This window comes from Anomaloglossus baeobatrachus, chromosome 2 (genome assembly GCF_048569485.1).
Source record: "Anomaloglossus baeobatrachus isolate aAnoBae1 chromosome 2, aAnoBae1.hap1, whole genome shotgun sequence".
Lineage (NCBI taxonomy): Eukaryota > Metazoa > Chordata > Amphibia > Anura > Aromobatidae > Anomaloglossus > Anomaloglossus baeobatrachus.
The window spans coordinates 123,259,216-123,280,637 of NC_134354.1; the positions used below are offsets into that span (position 1 = coordinate 123,259,216).

At 43.2% G+C, this 21,422-nt stretch overlaps 1 protein-coding gene across 2 annotated transcripts in view; it reads left to right on the top strand.

Annotated features, from left to right (window-relative positions):
- The first annotated feature begins 6,628 nt into the window (after positions 1–6,628).
- The window catches only part of COL26A1 (collagen type XXVI alpha 1 chain), a 642,742-nt gene continuing 627,948 nt past the window's right edge, over positions 6,629–21,422 (top strand). For both annotated transcript variants that reach the window (XM_075333239.1, XM_075333240.1), the window contains exon 1: positions 6,629–6,858. In XM_075333239.1, the coding sequence (XP_075189354.1) occupies positions 6,701–6,858 (158 nt within the window). In that variant the 5' untranslated portion in view covers positions 6,629–6,700. The remainder of the gene's footprint in view (positions 6,859–21,422) is intronic.

Consider the following 21,422-nt stretch of genomic DNA (forward strand, 5'->3'; position numbering starts at 1 on the left):
ACTCCTCTACAATCTAGTTAATTTCTGTTCCATGATCTAAATGGCAACTAAGAGTTTAATGTTTTTTTGATATGGAAGATACATAATAGATAGGTATTATATACAGCAGTGATATTTAAGTGAGAGTGACTTTATTATGCTTTACACGCAGCAACAACGCTAACGAGATGTCGTTGGGGTCACGAAATTCGTGACACACATCCGGCCTTGTCGTTGCGTGTGACACGTACGAACGATCAAAAATACTCACCCTATCATTGATCGTTGTCCGGTCGTTGTAATCCCGATTATCGTTGCTGCTTTTGCACGCAGGTTGTTCGTTGTTCCTGAGGCAGCACACATCGCTACGTGTGACACCCCAGGAACGACGAACAACACCTTACCTGCGTCCTCCGGCAACGAGGTGGGTGTGTCTTTCCTTTGGCTGCTCTCCGCCCCTCGCTTCTATTGGCCGCCTGCCGTGTGACGTTGCTGTGATGCCGCATGAACCGGCCCCTTAGAAAGGAGGCGGTTCGCCGCCCACAGCGACGTCGCAGGGAAAGTAAGTATGTGTGACGGGGCCTAACGATATTGTGCTCCACGGGCAGCGATTTGCTCGTGATGCACAAATGACAGGGGCGGGTGCGATTGGCAGCGACATCGCTAGCGATGTCGCTGCGTGTAAAGCCCGCTTTAGTGTCCTGGGGTGTGAGGGAATAACCGGGGACTGGGGCTCCTAATCTGGCCCTCAACCTAGGGAGCCCTAGCTGCCCCTGATCCCAGAGATACCTCTGATGGTGAAAATGTCTGGGCTGCCTTCTTTGCCCTGCTCCTGCACAGTCCTAATGTAATCACCCCAACCCTAGGGGAGGGCCGGGACAGGAGCGGTTGAACCCACAAATATGAACAAATGAGGAAACCAAAACTCTATCAAACAGCTAGCACACATAGAGATACAAGACAGTACATGATAAGGAGGAAATAAAGAGCAGGGATGAAATAATTAGATGACAGGAGGGTTTCCACAGCACACCAAGCAGCAGGCAGTAATTCATCAGCAACTGGAACACAACAGCACATGGACCGGATTAGCAAAAGCTATAGTCAGCATGGGAAGAGAGATTTCTTCATTTTAAAAAGGCGAGGAGTAACTATGATAGGTCTCCTGCAACATGTGATCCAAAAGGTATCCAGCAGGCTAGCAGAAATGAACTCCTATTAGCCCGATCACTAATGAGCACACAGCTTGTTGACGCCCAAGCCTGCCTGTTCAACTCAGAACCACCAGAGAAGGCATAGTGTGGAGTGTCAGTCTGTAGTCTGAACAGCATCTGATGACACTCAGCGAGTTTAGAGCCAAACACCATGTGATAAAAAGATACACATAGTAAATAAGAGAAGAATTAAAGTGTACCTGTTATTTCAGGTGACTTTTCAGAATAAAGGGTGCTTTACACGCTGCGACATCGCTACCGATATATCGTCGGGGTCATGTCGCTAGTGACGCACATCCGTCGCCGTTAGCGACATCGCAGCATGTGACACCAAGGAGCGATGATCAACGAGCGCAAAAACGTGAAAAATTGGTGCTCGTTGACATGTCACTCCTTTTCCAAATACCGTTGCTGCTGCAGGTACGATGTTGTGCGGCGTTCCTGCGGCAGCACACATCGCTATGTGTGACACCGCAGGAACGATGAACATCTCCTTACCTGCGTACACCGGCAATGAGGAAGGAAGGAGGTGGGCGACATGTTCCGGGCGCTCATCTCCGCCCCTCCTCTGCTATTGGATGGCTGCCATGTGACGTCGCTGTGACGCTGCACAAACCGCCCCCTTAGAAAGGAGGCGGATCGCCGGCCAGAGCGACGTCGCAGGGAAGGTAAGTCCGTGTGACGGGTGTTAGCAATGTTGTGCGCCACGGGCAGCGATTTGCCCGTGACGCACAACCGACGGGGGCGAGTACGCTCGCTAGCGATATCGGTACCGATATCGCAGCGTGTAAAGTACCCTTTAGTGTGCATGTAAGGGTGCATATGTGTATCTATGTGAGGAATATTACCGTTTCTTGATAATGATAATCTATTGATGCTGAAACAAGCATTGCACTTAAATAAACAACACAGAGAGGATAAGAGAGTGTCACACGGAGTTTTTACAAGCCGCCAACTATCATGGTGGTGCCGAGATCTGTTCAGACTCCAGGTTCTGACACTTCGCCTGATAACTTTTCTGATGTCTGATCAGCGCAAGCTGACTTGATCATTGACCAACAGATTAGTAATTTGTAGGCAGATTGGCAAGAATTAATCTCTGCTAGTCTGCTTGAGAGTCTCCTTTGATCACATGTTATGGGGAGCCAATCATATCTGTTCTGACCCTATATATGCTGGCTAGATCCTTGCTTCTATGCCAGCTATAGTTTATCTAAGCTGGTCTGGTGAGGTGTTGTAACCCAGACTAACTGGTTGTTGTAGTGCTTGTTGCTATGTGTGGTTGTGGAGATGTCTTTTTGCTGGTAACATACTGATCTTTCTTTTCTCTTGAGTCTCTCATTGTTTGTTCCACTGAGTTTGCAGTGTGTCAGCGTTTTGGTTTTCCCCTGTCTGTTTTTATTTGTATTTCCATCCCAGTCCTTCCCTAGTTGGAGCGAGGAATCACATTAATTCTGGTCAGAAGTATAGCCAGGCATGAGAATTAGGCATCTCCACCATTAGGGGTAACCCTGAGGTTAGGGATGACCTTGAGACCCCTAGCTTGAGAGACAGCATAGGTGCACCTGTCCCTCGCTATCCCACAGTCACATTGTGACATAGATACATCACTGAATTCTTTGTGTTAACTTTTACAGTATGCTGCACAGTACAAACAAAAACCTGCCTCATGATTTCTATTTACATAGAAATCATGGAGTCCCATAGCAAAAGTCTGAATGGGCCCCCCCTCCCAATAAAAAAAAAAAAAATCATCATACATGCTACTGGGGGTCGGCACACATTACTGAGGGTGACATACACGTTACTGTGGGCGGGTTATAGTTAGAAATAACACATACTACATAGTGTTACTGAACAGCACCCACCATACCAAGGCCAATAATACATTGCAAAATAATGCCGCCACTCCATGACCAAATATCACCACATAGAGTCTGAATATAACCATTGTCCTGTTACTGAGCAAAGGCCACTGCACCAAGACCTGTGGGCTCACACTGCAAATCCCCCAAAAATCTGCAATATGTGAACTTGGCCTAAAGTAGCAATGTCCTCCTTCGTGCCCCTCACCACATACAATATAAATTTTCACATCTGTCTCCCCCATATAATGGTAATGATTATGACCCCCTTTATAGCATTAGGAAATACAGCAAAACTCTACAAAGTACAGGAATAACACACACACACACACACACACACACTGATGGCACAGCCCAAGAGCAACACACACAGTGATGGCACAGCACAGCAGCAACACACACGCATACACACACGTGGCACAGCTCAGAAGCAGCACACACACAAACACACACACACACACAGTGATGGCACAGCACAGGAGCAACACACACAGTGATGGCACAGCACAGGAGCAACACACACACACAGATGGCACAGCACAGGAGCAACACACACAGTTATGGCACAGCACAGGAGCAACATGCACATGGCACAGCTCAGGAGCAGCACACATACAAACACACACACACAGTGATGGCACAGCACAGGTGCAACACACACAGAGATGGCACAGCACAGGAGCAACACACACACATACACACACACACACATGGCACACCTCAGCAGCAGCACACACACAAACACACACACACACACACACACAGACATTTGTACATTATAATACTCACCTGCTCCTGTGATGTGAGAGATGATGATAGTGACTCCGGCCTCATTTCTGCACTTCCTGTCAGTCCTCCTGGCATCTCCTCCTCTCCTCCACTTTCTCTTTCAATTCCTTCTGTTCTCTGCTTCTCACTGTTTTTAATGCTTTGTTTGCTCTTCTCTCTTTTCTATGGTCTCTACTCTGTTTTCCTGTTCATCTTTGTTTTTCCCACGCTGTAGTGAAGAAGCTCCGCCCCCTCTCCTGATTGGCTGTTTTTCTCCTGGCATCTCCCACTGCTCTCTGACTGGAAGAGGAAGCTGCCTGGCCACTCCCTCCTCTTCAGCACAGGCCTGCACAGTGTGCAGTGAGTGAGACTGCATCTCTACATTGCGGCCAGCCTGCAGCTATAGAATCAGTGAGGGTACCCAGCGGCCTTAATCAGCTGCTTGGTGACGCCACAGGGGCATGAACGAGAAAGTGAAAATGTTCACACAGCGGGCAGCTGCCTCTGGGCCCCTCCACCTCACGGGCACCGTAGCAGTGGCAAGGTCTGCCTCTATTGACGGTACGCCACTGTACCCAGCCAATAATGAAGAAAATAGCTGCTGAATTAAGGACGTGCCAGGTGTTGTACCTCAACTGATCTAATCAGTGGTGGACACAGACAGAAGATGGCCCCTATGCAAGGACAGTATATGGGCCCTTGGCTGTCCAATAGCTCATACATATTGCACATCCCATCTGCTTTGGAGGTGGTAGTAGCCTCCTTTCCTCTTGGAAGCCTTTGCAGCTGCACAGGTTGCATCACTGATATGTCCTCCCCTGTATTTGATATTGATGATAGGTCATCAGTTTACATTAGATATATTATGAAGAATTCTGTAAAAGAGTTTGACTAGCCTTTTATCAATCAATTCAAAGAATGTATATTACGCATAATTACAAAATACTAATTTTACATTTTAGTTTTCTTTTTAGGATCTACTAGAAAAAAATAATGCATCAAATTAGCAGCCAACTGCCAGGCATGAACCTCATTATAAAGCAGTTTTTGTATCTCTTCATTTATTACTAAGCAGGTCATATACATTCTCAATAATGACATAGATCTAAGGCTGCTTTCACACTTGCGTCATTTTGCATCAGTTGCAATCCATTGTGTGGCTGATGCAATGGATGCGTTGCAGATAATGGCATAACTGATGTGACTGATGCTGTAAAAAAAGATCCGTTGTTTTTTTTTTTTACTGTTTTAGGCCTCTGTCACACGTTCGTGCCTTTGGTACGTGTTTGACAGTTTTTTCACGTACCGGAGACACGTACACACGTGGACCAATGTTACCCTATGGTAACAGGCACATTAACGTAAATCCACACGGAACGTGTGTCCGTGTGGATTGTACGTTTGTGCATGTTTAAAAACAGCTAACATATCCATGTATCCTCTGGCATCACGGGTGTCACACGGCCCGATCCCGTACCACATGGATGTAGTGTGGATGCGGTCCCGTGTGACACGGACCGGAGAAACACGTATCTTTATTATAAAATAAAAAAAACAAATACTCACCTCCTTCTTCCCTGCTGAATCTTCCACAGTAAACAGTTGCTGCCGGCTGGCACTCGTTATGAACGTGTAAAGGAGGTGGGTGTGATGTCACGGGTGCTGATCTCCGCCCCTCCGCTCGGCCGGAAGCAGCGTCAGCGGGGAGTGGACAGGGCTGGAGCCGAAGATCAGGACCCTGGACAGCAGCATGGACCACGTGAGTATGCAAATTACCGGTTCTCCGTGTGTTATCCCGGATAGCACACGGAGAACACACGTGGACCACACGTACTGGAAACACGTACTTACCTCACACAACACACAAGGAAAATACGTGTCTCGTGGCCCCATGCGTGATTTTCACATGAGTGTGGCACAGGCCTTACTGGCGGCCGGCTATTGTGAACTATCAACTGATCGCCCGGCGTATATCAAATACAGAAAGGACATGTGGTGCAACCTGTGCAGCTGCAAAGGGTTCCAAGAGGAAAGGAGGCTACTACCACCTCCAAATCAGCTGATTATTCACAAAAGCTGCCGCCGGCTGATCATCTGATTGTTCACGAAAGCTGCCGCCGACTGATCAGCTGATTGTTCGGCCGCTGAGAGAGAGACATTGATTTCAATAATTAAACACAAGAGCTGATCATGCGCAGTGAAAACATAAGGATTCCGCTGCTCAAAAAATGTTATATGCTGCGTTCCTGCCGCCCGACAGTCAGTCGTTCCACGACTGATCCGTCATGCGGCGGATGCAAAGCAAGGCCATCAGTCGCAATCCGTTGTACATACAATTCTATGGGGAAAAAACGGAATCCGACAAAATATTTTGCAGGATACCGTTATTTCCTCAAGGCGACGGATTGCAACTGATGCAAAACAACGCAAGTGTGAAAGCAGCCTAAGGGATGAGGTTCTCCTGAATGTTGTGCTCTTGTCTCAGTCATTGACTGATGACATTGCCTCTGTCCTCTTACAACTTGCAAATATGATTTTATTCCATCATCCAATCAAGGTATGATGGCTATGATAATATATATATATATATATATATTTCCTACCTGCTAATTATGTCCAAGTGAAGTGAACAGTTTACAGAATAGCCACTAGGTGGTGCAAGTCATGTGCTGCGCTGAATTGTCACAGCCCCCTTTTCGATGACTGTAACAAACGTTACCAAATTTAAAGGACTTTAGTTCAGAGAATGCCTTGAGAAACCAGTTCCTGTGTGCTCAGTTCAGCTCCGCAGATCCTTACAGCCTGTGTATGATACATCCTCCTTGACAATACATTTGCTCTTTGCTTTCTCATATTGGAATTATCTCCCCATTCATGAACATGAGCTATCCTCTTGTCCTGCTCTGGTCTTCCAGTTTATTGGGATTTACCTGTGGAACTGGATTCTTGTATCAGTTCCCGGCATCCACTCTGCAGCACAACTACCCTGATCAAAACTCCGCATCTGCAAGTGCAGGTTACTCCAATCGCAGGTAAGTGTCCAAACAGCCATACCTTTCTAGAACTCATCACTCTGCGCCAGAATGAATTACAGAACTGGCTCTTGACATTACTATTGTAATAGGAAAAATGACATTTATTGTAATTAGTCTAGAAAACAAATCTTATTTGGAAGTGAAATTTATTAATATAAAATACTAAAAAATTACAATGTAGTATGCAATGTGTGATGCGCTGATAAAAAAAAAACATATTGTGAAGACATACTAAACATATATTGTATTATTTTGCTCATTCTGTAAATATGGCATATTTAAAGGGGCTCTCTACTATGAAAAGATCTTATTAGACTTGACAGCATAAAAAAATTTGTATCATGGCTGACAAGCTGAGGATACATTTGTATTTCCATTCATGTAGGGGCTGACTAAGACTTTGGCCATCAAATGTAATGTACCCACATCCCTTGGCCAGATAGAGCCGTAAAGATTGGGTGCAGGGTCTAAAATGCAGGGGATAAATGCTGCTCAAATGCACTTTATAAACTTGTTTCAATTGTATTATTACTGTGGTGGTTGGTAAGGAGCCCCTGACATGTAATGCCCTTGGGTCCAGGTCATTTGAAGCCTGCCCTTGTATGCCATCTTTATGGGGTAATTCTATGTTCCGCATGGCTTCGTTTTGATTAATATTTACAGAAATTGCATTATAGTTTATATTCAGGTCTTTTGGACAATATAGATTAAAAAAACAAAAAAAATGATAAGTAGTGGCTCAGTAGTTAGCATTGTATGGTAGCTCAGTGGTTAGCAGTCTACGGTGGCTCAGTGGTTACCACTGTACAGTGACTCAGTCATCAGCACTGTATGGTGGCTGAGGGGTTAGCACTGTGTGATAGGTCAGTGGCTACTACTGTACAGTGGTTCAGTGGTTAGCACTGTATGGTAGCTCAGTGGTTAGCAGTGTACAGTGGCTCAGTGGTTACCACTGTATAGTGGCTTAGTCATTAGCACTGTATGGTGGCTCAGGAGTTAGCACTGTACAGTGGCTCAGTTATTAGTAGTGTTGGGTGACTTAGTGGTTAGCACTGTAGGGTGGTTCAGTGGTTAGCATTGCAGTCTTGCAGCGCTGGGGTCCTGGGTTCAAATCTCACTAAGGACACCATCTGCATGGAGTTTGTATGTTCTCCCCGTGTTTGCGTGGGTTTCCTCCGGGGTCTCTGGTTTCCTCCCACACTCCAAAAACATACTGATAGGGAATATAGATTGTGAGCCCCAATGGGGACAGTGATGATCATGTCTATAAAGCGCTGTGGAATTAATAGCACTATATAAGTGAGTAAAATAAACATTTCTGCACATGTATAAATTTCTATGTTGAATCTTAAGAACTTGACAGGTATGTATTCACATTAGTGCAAATAGAACCAATCAAATGAATCATACACATTTTCTCATATACAAGAGGCCAGACATGTCATGTACACACACATAGTCCCATGGTGCAGTTACCAGACTTTGCCGTATAGTGATATAATTTCAGATTATATGCTGATCCCGCGTTTTCCCAATGACAGCTATCCCTAGATTGTCATCAATGTGCAGCCATTACGCACAATGAACCCACATGAACTTCACTGTCCTGAAACCAGGGAGAAAGCAGCGGTCAGCATCTGGTTCACAGCAGTTCTCCCTGTGGCCTCTAGAGGGGAGTGTTGTCGCGGGATCAGCAGCCTCTAATGTGTGGGGCTGTGACCTGTTCTTAATTTTGTGGGGTCTGTGACATTGTTTATGTCTTTAAACATATTTAGGAGTTTTACAGCTTCATGTAAAACGTTTAATTCACTTACCAGCCCGTAGTAGATTATTACAGTCAGAACAGACAGTTTATACTTAAGTAACTCTCAAGGCCCTTCACGTTTTCTTAATAACTTTAGTATGGCATGAAGTTACATTGTGTTTAGACACATTGTAAAATGCTTTCAACCCAACATTCTGTAACCCTTAAGGATAAGTCATTGTGCACGTATTCCAGCACAGATAGAAAATACAATATGGGATTCAGATGGCCAGAAAGTAAAGAATCAAACAATTCAATTATCATTTCAGAAATAACTCTAATTATTAGGCTTATATTGTAATATTTTGTGTAAATGTTTCAGGATCACATCATACCTTGTCTTTACATTCTGCAGAAATCTCCCGGGGTTTGTAAAACAATGATAATGCCACTGTACAACATGGCAGAGTTGTGTTAATTGCTCATAGGTTCCCATTAATTGGAATATTGAATGTGGAGTCGACATTCCATTCACAAAGTGTATCATCTACACTACACCGGGAATACTATGGGAATGTATGAGAAAGGACACTATGGGGGCCCACAATTGGCTCAGTGGTTAGCTATGCAGCCTTGGGGTCCTGGGTTTAAATCCCACCAAGGACAACATTTGCAAGGAGTTTGTATGTTCTCCCTGTGTTTGCGTGGGTTTCCTCTGGTTTCTTCCCAAAGACATGGTGATGGGGACTCTAGATTGTGAGCCCCAATGGGGACAGCCAATGCATGTAAAGCACTGTGGAATTAACAGTGCTATATAAATGAATATATATATATATATATATATATATATATATATATACACACACCACAATGGCAGGAAAGGTGTCCTTCAAGCTTGCCAAAAATAGGGGGCATAGCCTAATCTTTGGGCTATTTGTGTTGCTTTTCAAGGGAGTTTTATATAATATTTTTTTTGCGTATGCAATAACACAGAGTATTGTATAACCTGATACCTATATAGTCTAATTAATGCCAGATTAAAGTAAACCACCCAAAGCCCATGTCTGCTCTCCTGGAAGGATCTGCATAACGCAGGAGTATTGGTTTTGTGAATGGAGAGAGTACAGAGCTGACACTGTAACAATCCACCTGCTGCCTCCATTCATAAGTAAGCAGCCCATCTATTCCATGTAATATGCGGCAGTGGTTCATTTTTATTTCTCCTCCACTATTCTACTCTGGTACTTACTGTGTTTTCCCTAAAATAAGACAGGGTCTTGTATTATTTTTTTGCTCTGAAAGAAGCACTAGGGCTTATTTTCAGGGGATGTCTTATATTTTCCCATGAACAGCAACCCACATTAAATATTGAACAAAAAAATAACATCAACATTTAGTCAAATGTAATCATGTCATCACATTCTGGAACATCAACATTTTGTGTTAATCCTATTACTGGTTCAGATGCACATTTTCTTATCTGATCTGTTATTCTCATAGTGCAGAACCAGTCCTATAGTGGTAAGTGGTGGATACATGCCATAAATAAAAAAGTTTAAATTACCTGCTTGAAGTATATTTCTCTATGTACTGCTAAGTTTACCCCCCAAAAGAAGGGTGACACCCGCAAAAAGAATCGCACTTACCAGACACCAAACAATTAGAGCTGGCAAGTCTCTCACATACAAATCTGGTCCTCCTGCATTCTACAGTGGTTGTCTCCCCCCGTGACTGGAAGCAGTATCAGTATCAGTTACGTGAATTGATACTAGTTCCCGATCTGTTTGTGAGAGCTGCAGTGCAAGGCAGCTGGAACGGTGACGGTCCTGATAACGATGCAGATCTCTGTGTGAGAGCCCATCCACCATTGACACTTGCCAATTCCTTGAGGGGTTTAGTTTCCAAAATGGGGTCACTTGTGGGGATTTTCACTGTTTAGGCACATCAGGGCCTCTCCAAACGTGTTCCCTTCCAAGCCGTTTTCCACCATATGTAGGGTATCGACATAGGAGAAATTGTAGAACAAATTGTACAGTTTCTCTAAAGTCTATTTTCTCCTGTTTCCCTTGTGAAACTGCAAAATTTGGGGCTGAAGCAAGATTTTTGTAGGAAAAAGTAAAAGTTTCATTTTTTCCTTGCACATTATTTTAATTCCTGTGAAGCACCTAAAGGGTTAATAAACTTAATAAATGTGGTTTTGAGTACTTTGAGGGGTGAAGCTTTAAAAATGGTGTCACTTTTGGGTATTTTCTGTTATATAGGCTGCTGAAAGTCACAAAAGTAAAAAAAAATTGGTTTTGTAAATTTTGGTGGAAAAATGAGAAATTTTGCTGACAATCTTTTAACCATTCTAACTTCCTAACCAAAAAAATTATGTTTAAAAAATGATGCTTATATAAAGTAAACATGTGTCAAATGTTATTTATTAACAGTTTTGTGTTACATTACTTTGTTTTAAAGGGATACAAATAAGAAGTTTAAAAATTCCTACATTTTTTACATATTTGCCAAAATGTATTTTTTCACAAATAAATTTAAACAATTTTTACCTAAATTTAATAGTAACATGAGTACAATGTGTTATGAAAATCCCTGGGATCCGTTGAAGCGTTCCAGAATTACCACATAAATTGAAAAAATTGATGGTAAAGGGTTAACCTATAAACGACCCATGAGGCACTATGTCCATTATGGGTAATCTGCCTGCTTTAAGGGCACTTTACACACAGTGATATCGCTACCGATATCACTGGGGAAAGCACCCGCCCCCGTCAGTTGTGCGTCACGGGCAAATTGCTGCCCGTGGCGCACAATATCGCTTATACCCGTCACACTATTTACCTGCCTAGCGACGTCGCTGTGGCCGACGAACCGCCTCCTTTCTAAGGGGGGCGGTTTGTGCGGCGTCACTGCGGCATCACTAAGCGGCCACCCAATAGAAGCGGAGGGGCGGAGATGAGCGGGACAAACATCCCGCCCACCGCCTTCCTTCCCCATTGCGGGCGGCCGCAGGAAGTGAAGTTCCTCGTTCCTGCGGTGTCACACATAGCGATGTGTGCTGCCGCAGGAACGACGAACAACATCGTACCTCCTGCAGCAATGATAATCTGGAAAGGAAGGATGCATCAACGATCAATGATTAGGTAAGTAATTTTGATCGTTAACGGTCATTCCTGCGTTTCACACGCAATGATGTCGCTAACAAGGCCGGATGTGCGTCACGAATTTCGTCACCCCAACATCTCGTAAGTGATGTCCTTGCGTGTAAAGCGGCCATAAGATGCTCCTCACACGCTGTTACCCTGTTAAATGCTGCTGTTAATCTCTGACAGCAGCAATTAAGGCATGCCAGCAGGGGGGGGCTTGATGTTCTTATCCCTGATCGGGGCTCCCACAATGCCATTGCATGACACCAATATGTTGTCATTACAGCCAGAGGTCAGCTGACCTGTGCCTGTCATATCAGTACTTCTATCAAAGCCAGCCCATGGCTGCTGTTCATAGGAGACTATGATTTATTTTATACACAGTAATGCTGTGGAATTACAGCAAGTAATCAGACTATTACAGGTTCAAGTTCCCTATAGGCTGCTTTACACACAACAATATCGCTAGCGATCTCGTTAGCGATGTGACACGCCAGATCGTAGATACAATTTGCCGAGATCGCACATAGGTCGTTTTGTAGTGGCGGTCACAAAACGACCTATGTGTGATCTCGGCAATTCGTATCTACGATCTGGCGTGTCACATCGCTAACGAGATCGCTAGCGATATTGTTGTGTGTAAAGCAGCCTTAAGTGGACTATTACATTCAGCACAAAGAAATTTTTTTTTTCAATATGAAAAAAATAAAAAAATATAAAAGTTGAAATCACCCCCCTTATAGCACATTAAAAATTAAGAAATAAAAAATACACATATTTGGTATCATTGCATTTGTAAAATTCCGATCTATCAAAATATAAAATAAATTAATATGATTAATAAACTATTAAAAAAAAGTAAAAATTCCAGAATTGCACTTTTTTTGTTCTCTGCAACAATTCTCCATAATAACAGACTATCAAAACATTGTATATATCCCAAAATAATATGAATACAAACATCTGCACAGGAGCACAAAAAACAAAGACATCATCTAGCTCTATATAACAAAATTTTAAAATGTTACAGCTCTCGGAAAGTTGCGACACAAGAAAGATTTTGGTTTTCAAAATTTCGGATTTACTTCTTCAATACTTAAATAAAACAAAAACTATATATCTTTGGTATCTATATAATCATACTGACCTTCAGAATCATATTGCCAGGTCAGTTTTATGGTTAAAACAACTCTGGAAATAAAACCCACAAAAACAGTTACATAATTTCACTTGTTTTGCTATTACACCACACTTGGAATTTTTTCCCACTTACCATTACATCATATGCTAAAATGGATGGTGTTGTTCAAAAATACAACTCATCCCGCAAAGAACAAGCCCTCACATGGCTTTATGTATGGAAAAGTAAAAAAGTTAAGGCTCTTGGAATAAGGGGAAGAAAAAGTGAAAGCACAAACTGAAAAATTGCTTGGTCCTTAAGGGGTTAATACTGTCTAGTCTAGTTTACAGTATATACTAGATTATTTACTTTGTGCCAAAAATGTGTGTGGAAATATTGGTGCACTTTTTTGGCTTAAGGCTACTTTACACGCTGCGATATCGGTCCCGATATCGCTAGCGTGGGTACCCACCCCCATCTGTTGTGCGACACGGGCAAATCGCTGCCCGTGCCGCACAACATCGTGCAGACCCGTCACACATACTTACCTGCCCGGCGACGTCGCTGTGACCGGAGAACCGCCTCCTTTCTAAGAGGGCAGTCCGTGCGGCGTCACAGCGACGTCACTGAGCGGCCGCCCAATAGAAGCGGAGGGGCGGAGATGAGTGGCCGCAACATCCCACCCACCTCCTTCCTTCCTCATAGCGGCCGGGAGGCAGGTAAGGAGAGGTTCCTCGTTCCTGCGGCGTCACACATAGTGATGTGTGCTGCCGCAGGAGTGACGAACTACATCGTTACTGCTGCAGTAACGATAATTGAGAATGGACCCCATGTCACCGATGAGCGATTTTGCACGTTTTTACAACGATGCAAAATCGCTCATCGGTGTCACACGCAGCAACATCGCTAATGCGGCCGGATGTGCGTCACAAATTCCGTGACCCCAACGACTCCGCATTAGCGATGTCGCAGCGTGTAAAGCCCCCTTTAGTGTCACATGTAAGGTCATGCCCTTAGAACACATAATAAAGTCAAGTCAAGAAAGACATTTTTTGTGTGGAAATTATGCCAGCATTCTAACCAGCTTCAGAGCAGTGCTTACAAGCTGAATAGCAAACAGCTTGCAAGCTCTTATTCCTTTCCCAGGAAACCAGCAATCTCTGATACTGATACACTGGAGAGGTGGCCAGTAACCAAAATATTCTTGATAACAGCGATAAAATTTAATAAGAGGTAAAATGAGAAATTGATTGTTTTTACAAGGACGTTTCAGTTTTACCAATTGTAGAAGTTGAGACAACCCCTTTGTGAACTAATTGGCAGCAGTCCGTCTTCTATACTCATGTCTTTATCATAATATTACCTAAAGAAACCATAAATATGGCAACAGGTGGGATGAAAATATCAGTCTAATGACGTGGCCATTTGAGATTGGTCTTGATCAAACATTCCCTCCTGTTCCAACAACAACCTAATCACCCTTGTGGTGATATCTGGTATCATTTCCTGCTGAGAAGCCTCACTTCTTTCCTTCCACTTTCCCTTTCCTATTCATCATTGTCCCATATAAGACTTTGTATGTGATATCTGTAGTTTTTTATATTATTGTGGCCAACTGTGTAAAACTATAAAATGGAATAACTTTTGCAGACATGCAGTCCATGGTATTGATCTTAAAGGGAACCTGTCACCAGGTTTTTTCCCATATAAACTCTGGCCACCACCAGTAATCTCTTATATACAGCATTCTAGAATACTGTATATAAGTCCCAGGCCGTCTGTATAACATAAAAAAGACCTTTTATTATACTCACCTATGGGGCGGTCCGGTCTGATGGGCACCGCTGATCTTGATCCGGCACCTCCTTTCTTATTGCGATCGCCGTCTTCTTTCCCTGTTTCATATGGGTGACATGTCGTATGTCATCCACACAGTGTTCTCCTTTGGTCTCATATGTACTTCTTTCTTCCCTGCTGAGTAGAGAGCAAAGTACTGTAATGCGCAGGTGTGGGGAAAGGTCAAAGACTGCCCACGCATACACCTTACAACACTTTGTTCTGCTCTCAGCAGGGCAGAGAGGTGTGCATCAGCAGGAGCGCAATGGAAATGGAGGGCACTGTGTGGTTTACATAGGATACGTCATCCACACGAAGCAGAGAAAGAGGACACAATCAAGATCAGCGACGCCTATCGGACCGGACCACCCCATAGGTGACTATAATAAAGGGTCTTTTTATGTTATACACATCGGCTTAGGTACTTATATACAGTGTTTTAGAAAGCTGTATATAAGGGCTTACTGGTGGTGGCCACAGTTTATATGGGAAAAACCTGATGACAAGTTCCCTTTAATTGTAACTTTTTGGCATCAATTATCCAACTGACTGAAACCTTGGTGTCCCCCAAGGCTCAGTTCTTGGACCCCTGTGTTCTCCATCTACACCTTCTGCCTGGGACAGCTCATAGAGTCCCATGGCTTTCAGTATCACCTCTTTGCTGATTATACGCAGATCCACCTCTCTGGACCTGACATCACCTCCCTACTAACCAAAATCCCACAATGTTTATCTGCTATTTCATCCTTTTTCTCTGCTCGATTTCTAAAACTTATCATGGACAAAACATAATTCATTATCTTTCCTCCTCCTCACTCAACCCCCCCAACAGACCTACCAATTAAAGTTGATGGCTGATCACTCTCTCTAGTCCCACCTACTTGCTGCCTGGAGGTGACCCTTGACTCCACTCCCTTCTTCAAGCCACACATCCAAACCCTCGCTACCTCCTGCGCCTCCAACTCAAAAATATTTCCTAGATTTGTACATTCCTTTCCCATGAAGATGCAAAAACCGTAGTGCATGCCCTTAGTATTTCTTGCCTGGACTACTGCAACCTCCTGCTCTGTGGCCTCCCTTCAAACAATCTTGCACCCCTTCTAAACTATACTGTCCGACTAATCCACCTGTCCCTCCGCTACTCCCCAACTCCCCCTTTCTGTCAATCCCTTCACTGGCTTCCCATTGCCCAACGACTCCAGTTCAAAACCCTAATCATGACATACAAAGCCATCCACAACATATGTCCTCCCTACATCTGTGACCTAGTCTCCTGGTACTTATCTGCATGTAACCTCCGATCCTCACAAGATCTCCTTCTCTACTTCTCTTGCATCTCCTCTTCCCACCATCGCATCCAAGATTTATCCTGTGCATCCCCCATACTCTGGAACTCTCTGCCACAACATATCAAACTCTCACCTACCTTGAAAACCTTCAAAAGGAACCTGAAGATGTACCTCTTCCATCAAACCTACAACCTGTAGTAACCCAGTAATCTTTAGTCCTCCATAGCGCCGCATGTCCAGCTCTACCCTCACCTACTGTAGTCTCACCCATCTCCTGTAGACTGTGAGCCCTCGCAAGCAGGGTTCTCTCTCCTTTTGTACCTGTCTGTGCCTTGTATTGTTTGATTATTGTACGTGTCCCTAATATGTATATCCCTTTTCACATGTAAAACGCTATGGAATAAAAGACACTATAATAATAAATAATAATAATAATGTCAGAGCAGTAAAACGCTCTAGGATCGAAACTTAGTCACTTACATCAATTTAAAAAAAGAATGGATTAGGCATTATCATTTGTTTCGGCACTTATCACCGAGGTCTTCATGCTTGAGACACAAAAGTCTAAATAAATGTAATGCGTTTAATCCAAAAGGTAAATTACATTTCAAACAAAAGCTGTTTTTTAAAATTTCAATTGAAAGTATATACTTGGCCTTTCTCTGTACATTGGAGGTATGAAATGGTCATACCTCATTATTTCGTTCTTAATTACCTCCCAACACATGGCTACGCTCACTCCCCAAACAGATTTGTTAAGTGCAACAAGAACTGCAAAAAGCAAAATAGAAAGGTCAGATAAAAGAGAATGTGAAAGTGTAGATAGAAAAATAGCAACTGCCTGAACCGTCAAGGGACCAAACACAGCACACATGTTCTTACATTGTAGACGACTGATATAATTTATGGCGACATTTAGTCTCTGAAGTGTAAGTTGTTGTATGACGGTGAGATCACAATATCAATGTCGTTACCAGTTTCAAAATATTGGTCATGCCAGGAGGGTCTTCTGTAGGTGTACAGAGCGAGGTAAATACTCAGACTGTTTTAGGCCTTATAGATTTCCTAACAGAAGGACAACCTAGAGGAAATGATGTCACATTTATCATGCTGTCTGGGACATATCTAGGACTGTCAGAGATGGAAAGCCGTTCTGTACAAGCCAGACCTGGAGAGAAAACTGCCTTAATGAAATAGTGTTTTTTGTGTTTTCTTGTTTATATAACATTGATACATTTGCTGGTTAACTAAAGGTTAGTTTTGGCTCCTACACGTTGGTGTTTCCTATATGTATCACGCTACAGTCTTCTATGAATTGAGTAATTACATAATTAGAGCGCAGGTGTATTTTACTCAACTCAAAACTGCCTCTTGGACTTGCTGTTGGATAATCCATAAACGGAAGAAATCATGTCCGACTTAATTTGTAGAGTGTAGTAAACATTTCAGAGGAGGTAAATGTTCCAAAAAAAGCCCAAAAAGACATTTCCTAAAAGTATATATTTGTGAAGTATCACCTAAACCAGTGTTCTTACTGATAATACTAAGGTTTGGTCTACACTAAGTTTGTGCCCAATTTTGGGCGTATACACTCAGGAGTAATGCCGGCGTCACACGGTACAATATATCGTGCGATATGTCGGCGGGGTCATGGAATTCGTGACGCACATTCGGCATCATTAGAGATGTCGTACCGTGTGACACCTCTGAATGACCGTGAACGAGCAGAAATACTCACCTTATCGTTGCTCGTTGACACGTCGTTCATTTTCATAATGTCGTTCCTCCTTCTCTGCACCAGTTGTTCATCGTTCCCGAGGCAGCACACGTCGCTCCGTGTGACACCCCGGAAACGAACTGCAGCTTACCTGCGTCCCGCCGGCAAAGCGGAAGGAAGGAGGTGGGCGGGATGTTTATGTCCCGCTCATCTCCGCCCCTCCGCTTCTATTGGCCGGCGGCTGTGTGACATCGCTGTGACGCCGAACATCCCACCCCCTTCAGGAAGAGGATGTTCGCCACCCACAGCTAGGTTGTGTGGGAGGTAAGTACGTGTGATGGCGGTTACCGACTTTGTGCGCCACGGCCAATGAATTGCCCGTGACGCACAAACGAGGGGGGCAGGTGCGATGGCTCATGCGATCGCACGATACATCGTCCCGTGTGACGCCGGCATAAGTGTCGGTATGTTGGCATAGTCAGGATGGATGCCAAGGATTCATTTCTTTTCAGTGTCTATATAGGAAATTGCAGACTGATAGAGCACATACACTTTAATCTGTGGTGTTATTCAAATTTCCATTTTTTTTTTCTGGCATTTGTATGTGCGAAAAGATCATGGTGACATTCATTTTTGATTCAAGTCATGGAACCAAATCACCCATATAAGCCAATGAGTCCATGAAAATCAGTGTCAGCACATGGATGTTATCCGTGTACAATCAGTGCTGTCTGTTACTATCATTGTAATGGTATTTCAGACTTGCTTCTTTTTTTTTTTGCATATCAGAAAATCACTATTAGTGAAACACTGAACATGACATATAATAACTAAAAAGACATTTGCACTCTGAAATGCTAAAACATGTTAACAATGAATTCAAGAATATAGATATACATTACTGCTTAAGGAAATCTAGGAAAAATTGAGATATTTAGCATACAAAAATGGCCATTTATATATCTGCCCAGTAACCATGTCAAGGCATAGCTCATTACTGGGAACCTACACTAAACTGAAGCCTCTCTCTGGATTACAGCAAAATATAAACAAGGCACTCCTATCCAGTGAAAAAATATTTTTTTATTTTTTATTAAATGCTCAGTGTAGTTAGACGTTGCGGCCCAAACATGGCCTTCATCAGTAACTAGCACCTGAGTTGAGGAGGAATAGATTATGGAATAGATCTATTCCTCCTCAACTCAGGTGCTAGTTACTGAGAAGGCCATGTTTTGGCCGCAACGTCTAACTACACTGAGCATTTAATAAAAAATAAAAAATATTTTTTCACTGGATCTAGGAATGCCTTGTTTATATTTTGCTCTATATGGTTCGGAAACCTGCCTGAGCACCCTAGCAATTATTTTTGGGTAGAAGTGCCTTATCCTATTGAACTGTTCTCTCTGGGTTACAAACCTCCATGTATGTGGGCATGTAGGAACCTACTACTAGAGAATACAATCACCTGTGGCTAATGGGCAGATATATAAACGGCCATTTTTGTATGCTAAATATCTAATTTTTTCTTAGATTTCATTAAGCAGTAATGCATATCTATATTCTTGCATTCATTGTTTACATGTTTTAGCATTTCAGAATGCAGCTGTTTTTTGTTATTATATGTTATGTTCAGTTTTGCACCTGTTCAGACTGCATTTTGGAGTGCCGTCAGTCTTTCTGTCTAGATTATGGAGTCATGCCCTCTGACGGCGCACCCCTCCCCCAATAGCCACAGGTTATTTTATTTTCCAGTAGCAGGTTCCTACAAGCCCATACACATGGAGGTTTTTTTACCCAGAGAGAGGCTTCAGTTCAGTGTAGGTTCCCAGTAATGAGATATGACTTGAAGTGGCTACTGGGCAGATATATAAATGGCCATTTTTGTATGCTAAATATCTCAATTTTTCCTAGTTTTCTTTAAGCAGTAATGCATATCTATATTCTTGCATTCATTGATTACTTGTTTTCGCATTTCAGAGTGCAACTGTCTTTTTTGTTATTAGTGAAACACTAACGAAACACTGATGAAAATCCGATGTAGCACACTCATGAAATTGGTCTGTTTTTTCATATATGAAAATAAATGAAGCCAGAATGCCAATCTGGAGCATCATTTCAGAGAAGAATGTCACCTAAATTAACTTTACGGTTTCATTTCCGTTCTACTTCATTGTTGAGATCTCTTTGGTGTCGATGATTATCAATAGTTTTTTGTTTTCACCACTTTAGATCTGTGTTGGTGGAGAGACCTGCTGGATGACAGGTGCATGCGTAGATTTTTTCTCTTTCATATTCTGGGTTAATGCTGGTACTTAAAGATCCATAACATCTGGTGATCCAGATGTTCCTTAGCTCTGATTTACCTTTTTCAGTCACATGTTATGAATACCTAATTTGGATTCCAAAAAGTAGAGAACAATGGAAAATCCCATTAAAGTAAATGAGCAGAGATTTCTGAAAGGAACCAAAAAGTTGTTCAGGAACCAGGGGGCAAAAAAAGAATAAAGCTGGTGTCACACACAGCGACAACGACAACGACGTCGCTGCTACGTCACCATTTTCTGTGACGTTGCAGCGACGTCCCGTCGCTGTCGCTGTGTGTGTGACATCCAGCAACGACCTGGCCCCTGCTGTGAGGTCGCCGGTCGTTGCTGAATGTCCTGCTTCATTTTTTGGTCGTCACTCTCCCGCTGTGACACACACATCGCTGTGTGTGACAGCGAGAGAGCGACGAAATGAAGCGATCAGGAGCCGGCACTGGCAGCTGCGGTAAGCTGTAACCAGCGTAAACATCGGGTAACCAAGGGAAGACCTTTCCCTGGTTACCCGATGTTTACGCTGGTTACCAGCCTCCGCTCTTGCTGCCAGCGCCGGCTCTCTGCACTGTGACATGTGGCTGCAGTATGCATCGGGTAATTAACCCGATGTATACTGTAGCAAGGAGAGCAAGGAGCCAGCGCTAAGCAGTGCGCGCGGCTCCCTGCTCTCTGCACTGTGACATGTAGCTGCAGCACACATCGGGTTAATTAACCCGATGTGTACTGTAGGAGAGCAAGGAGCCAGCACTAAGCGCGGCTCCCTGCTCTCTGCACATGTAGCACAGCGATGTTATGATCGCTGCTTCTGCTGTGTTTGACAGCTAAGCAGCGATCATAACAGCGACTTACAAGGTCGCTGTTACGTCACCGAAAATGGTGACGTAACAGCGACGTCGTTGTCGCTGTCGTTTAGTATGAACCCAGCTTTAGAAAGACGTTAGGAAGACAGACAGATAAGAAGTCTTCTTCTTTTAATATCTGCTCCTTCATATTGTGATTCACATTTTACCATGCACTATTATTATTATTATTATTATTATTATTATTATTTAAACACAGATTTGCATTTTCTTTATATCAACATAAAAATTAAGAGACTTTATTCATTGTGCTTTTCCTGTGAATTATATAGTGCCAAGATATTCTGCAACACTGTACATATATTGTATTGTATTACTTTGTCTAATCTCTATATTTGAAATACATTATGGAAGACTTTATATGAAATATGGTAGGAAGCTAGAGTGCTCAGAGGAACACCAGACAGCAAGGGAGAAACTCATACTACACACAGGTATGAGCCTTTGTAAGCTTCAAACTAAGGCGGGCTTTGCACACTACGACATCGCAGGTGCGATGTCGGTGGGGTCAAATTGAAAATGACGTACTTC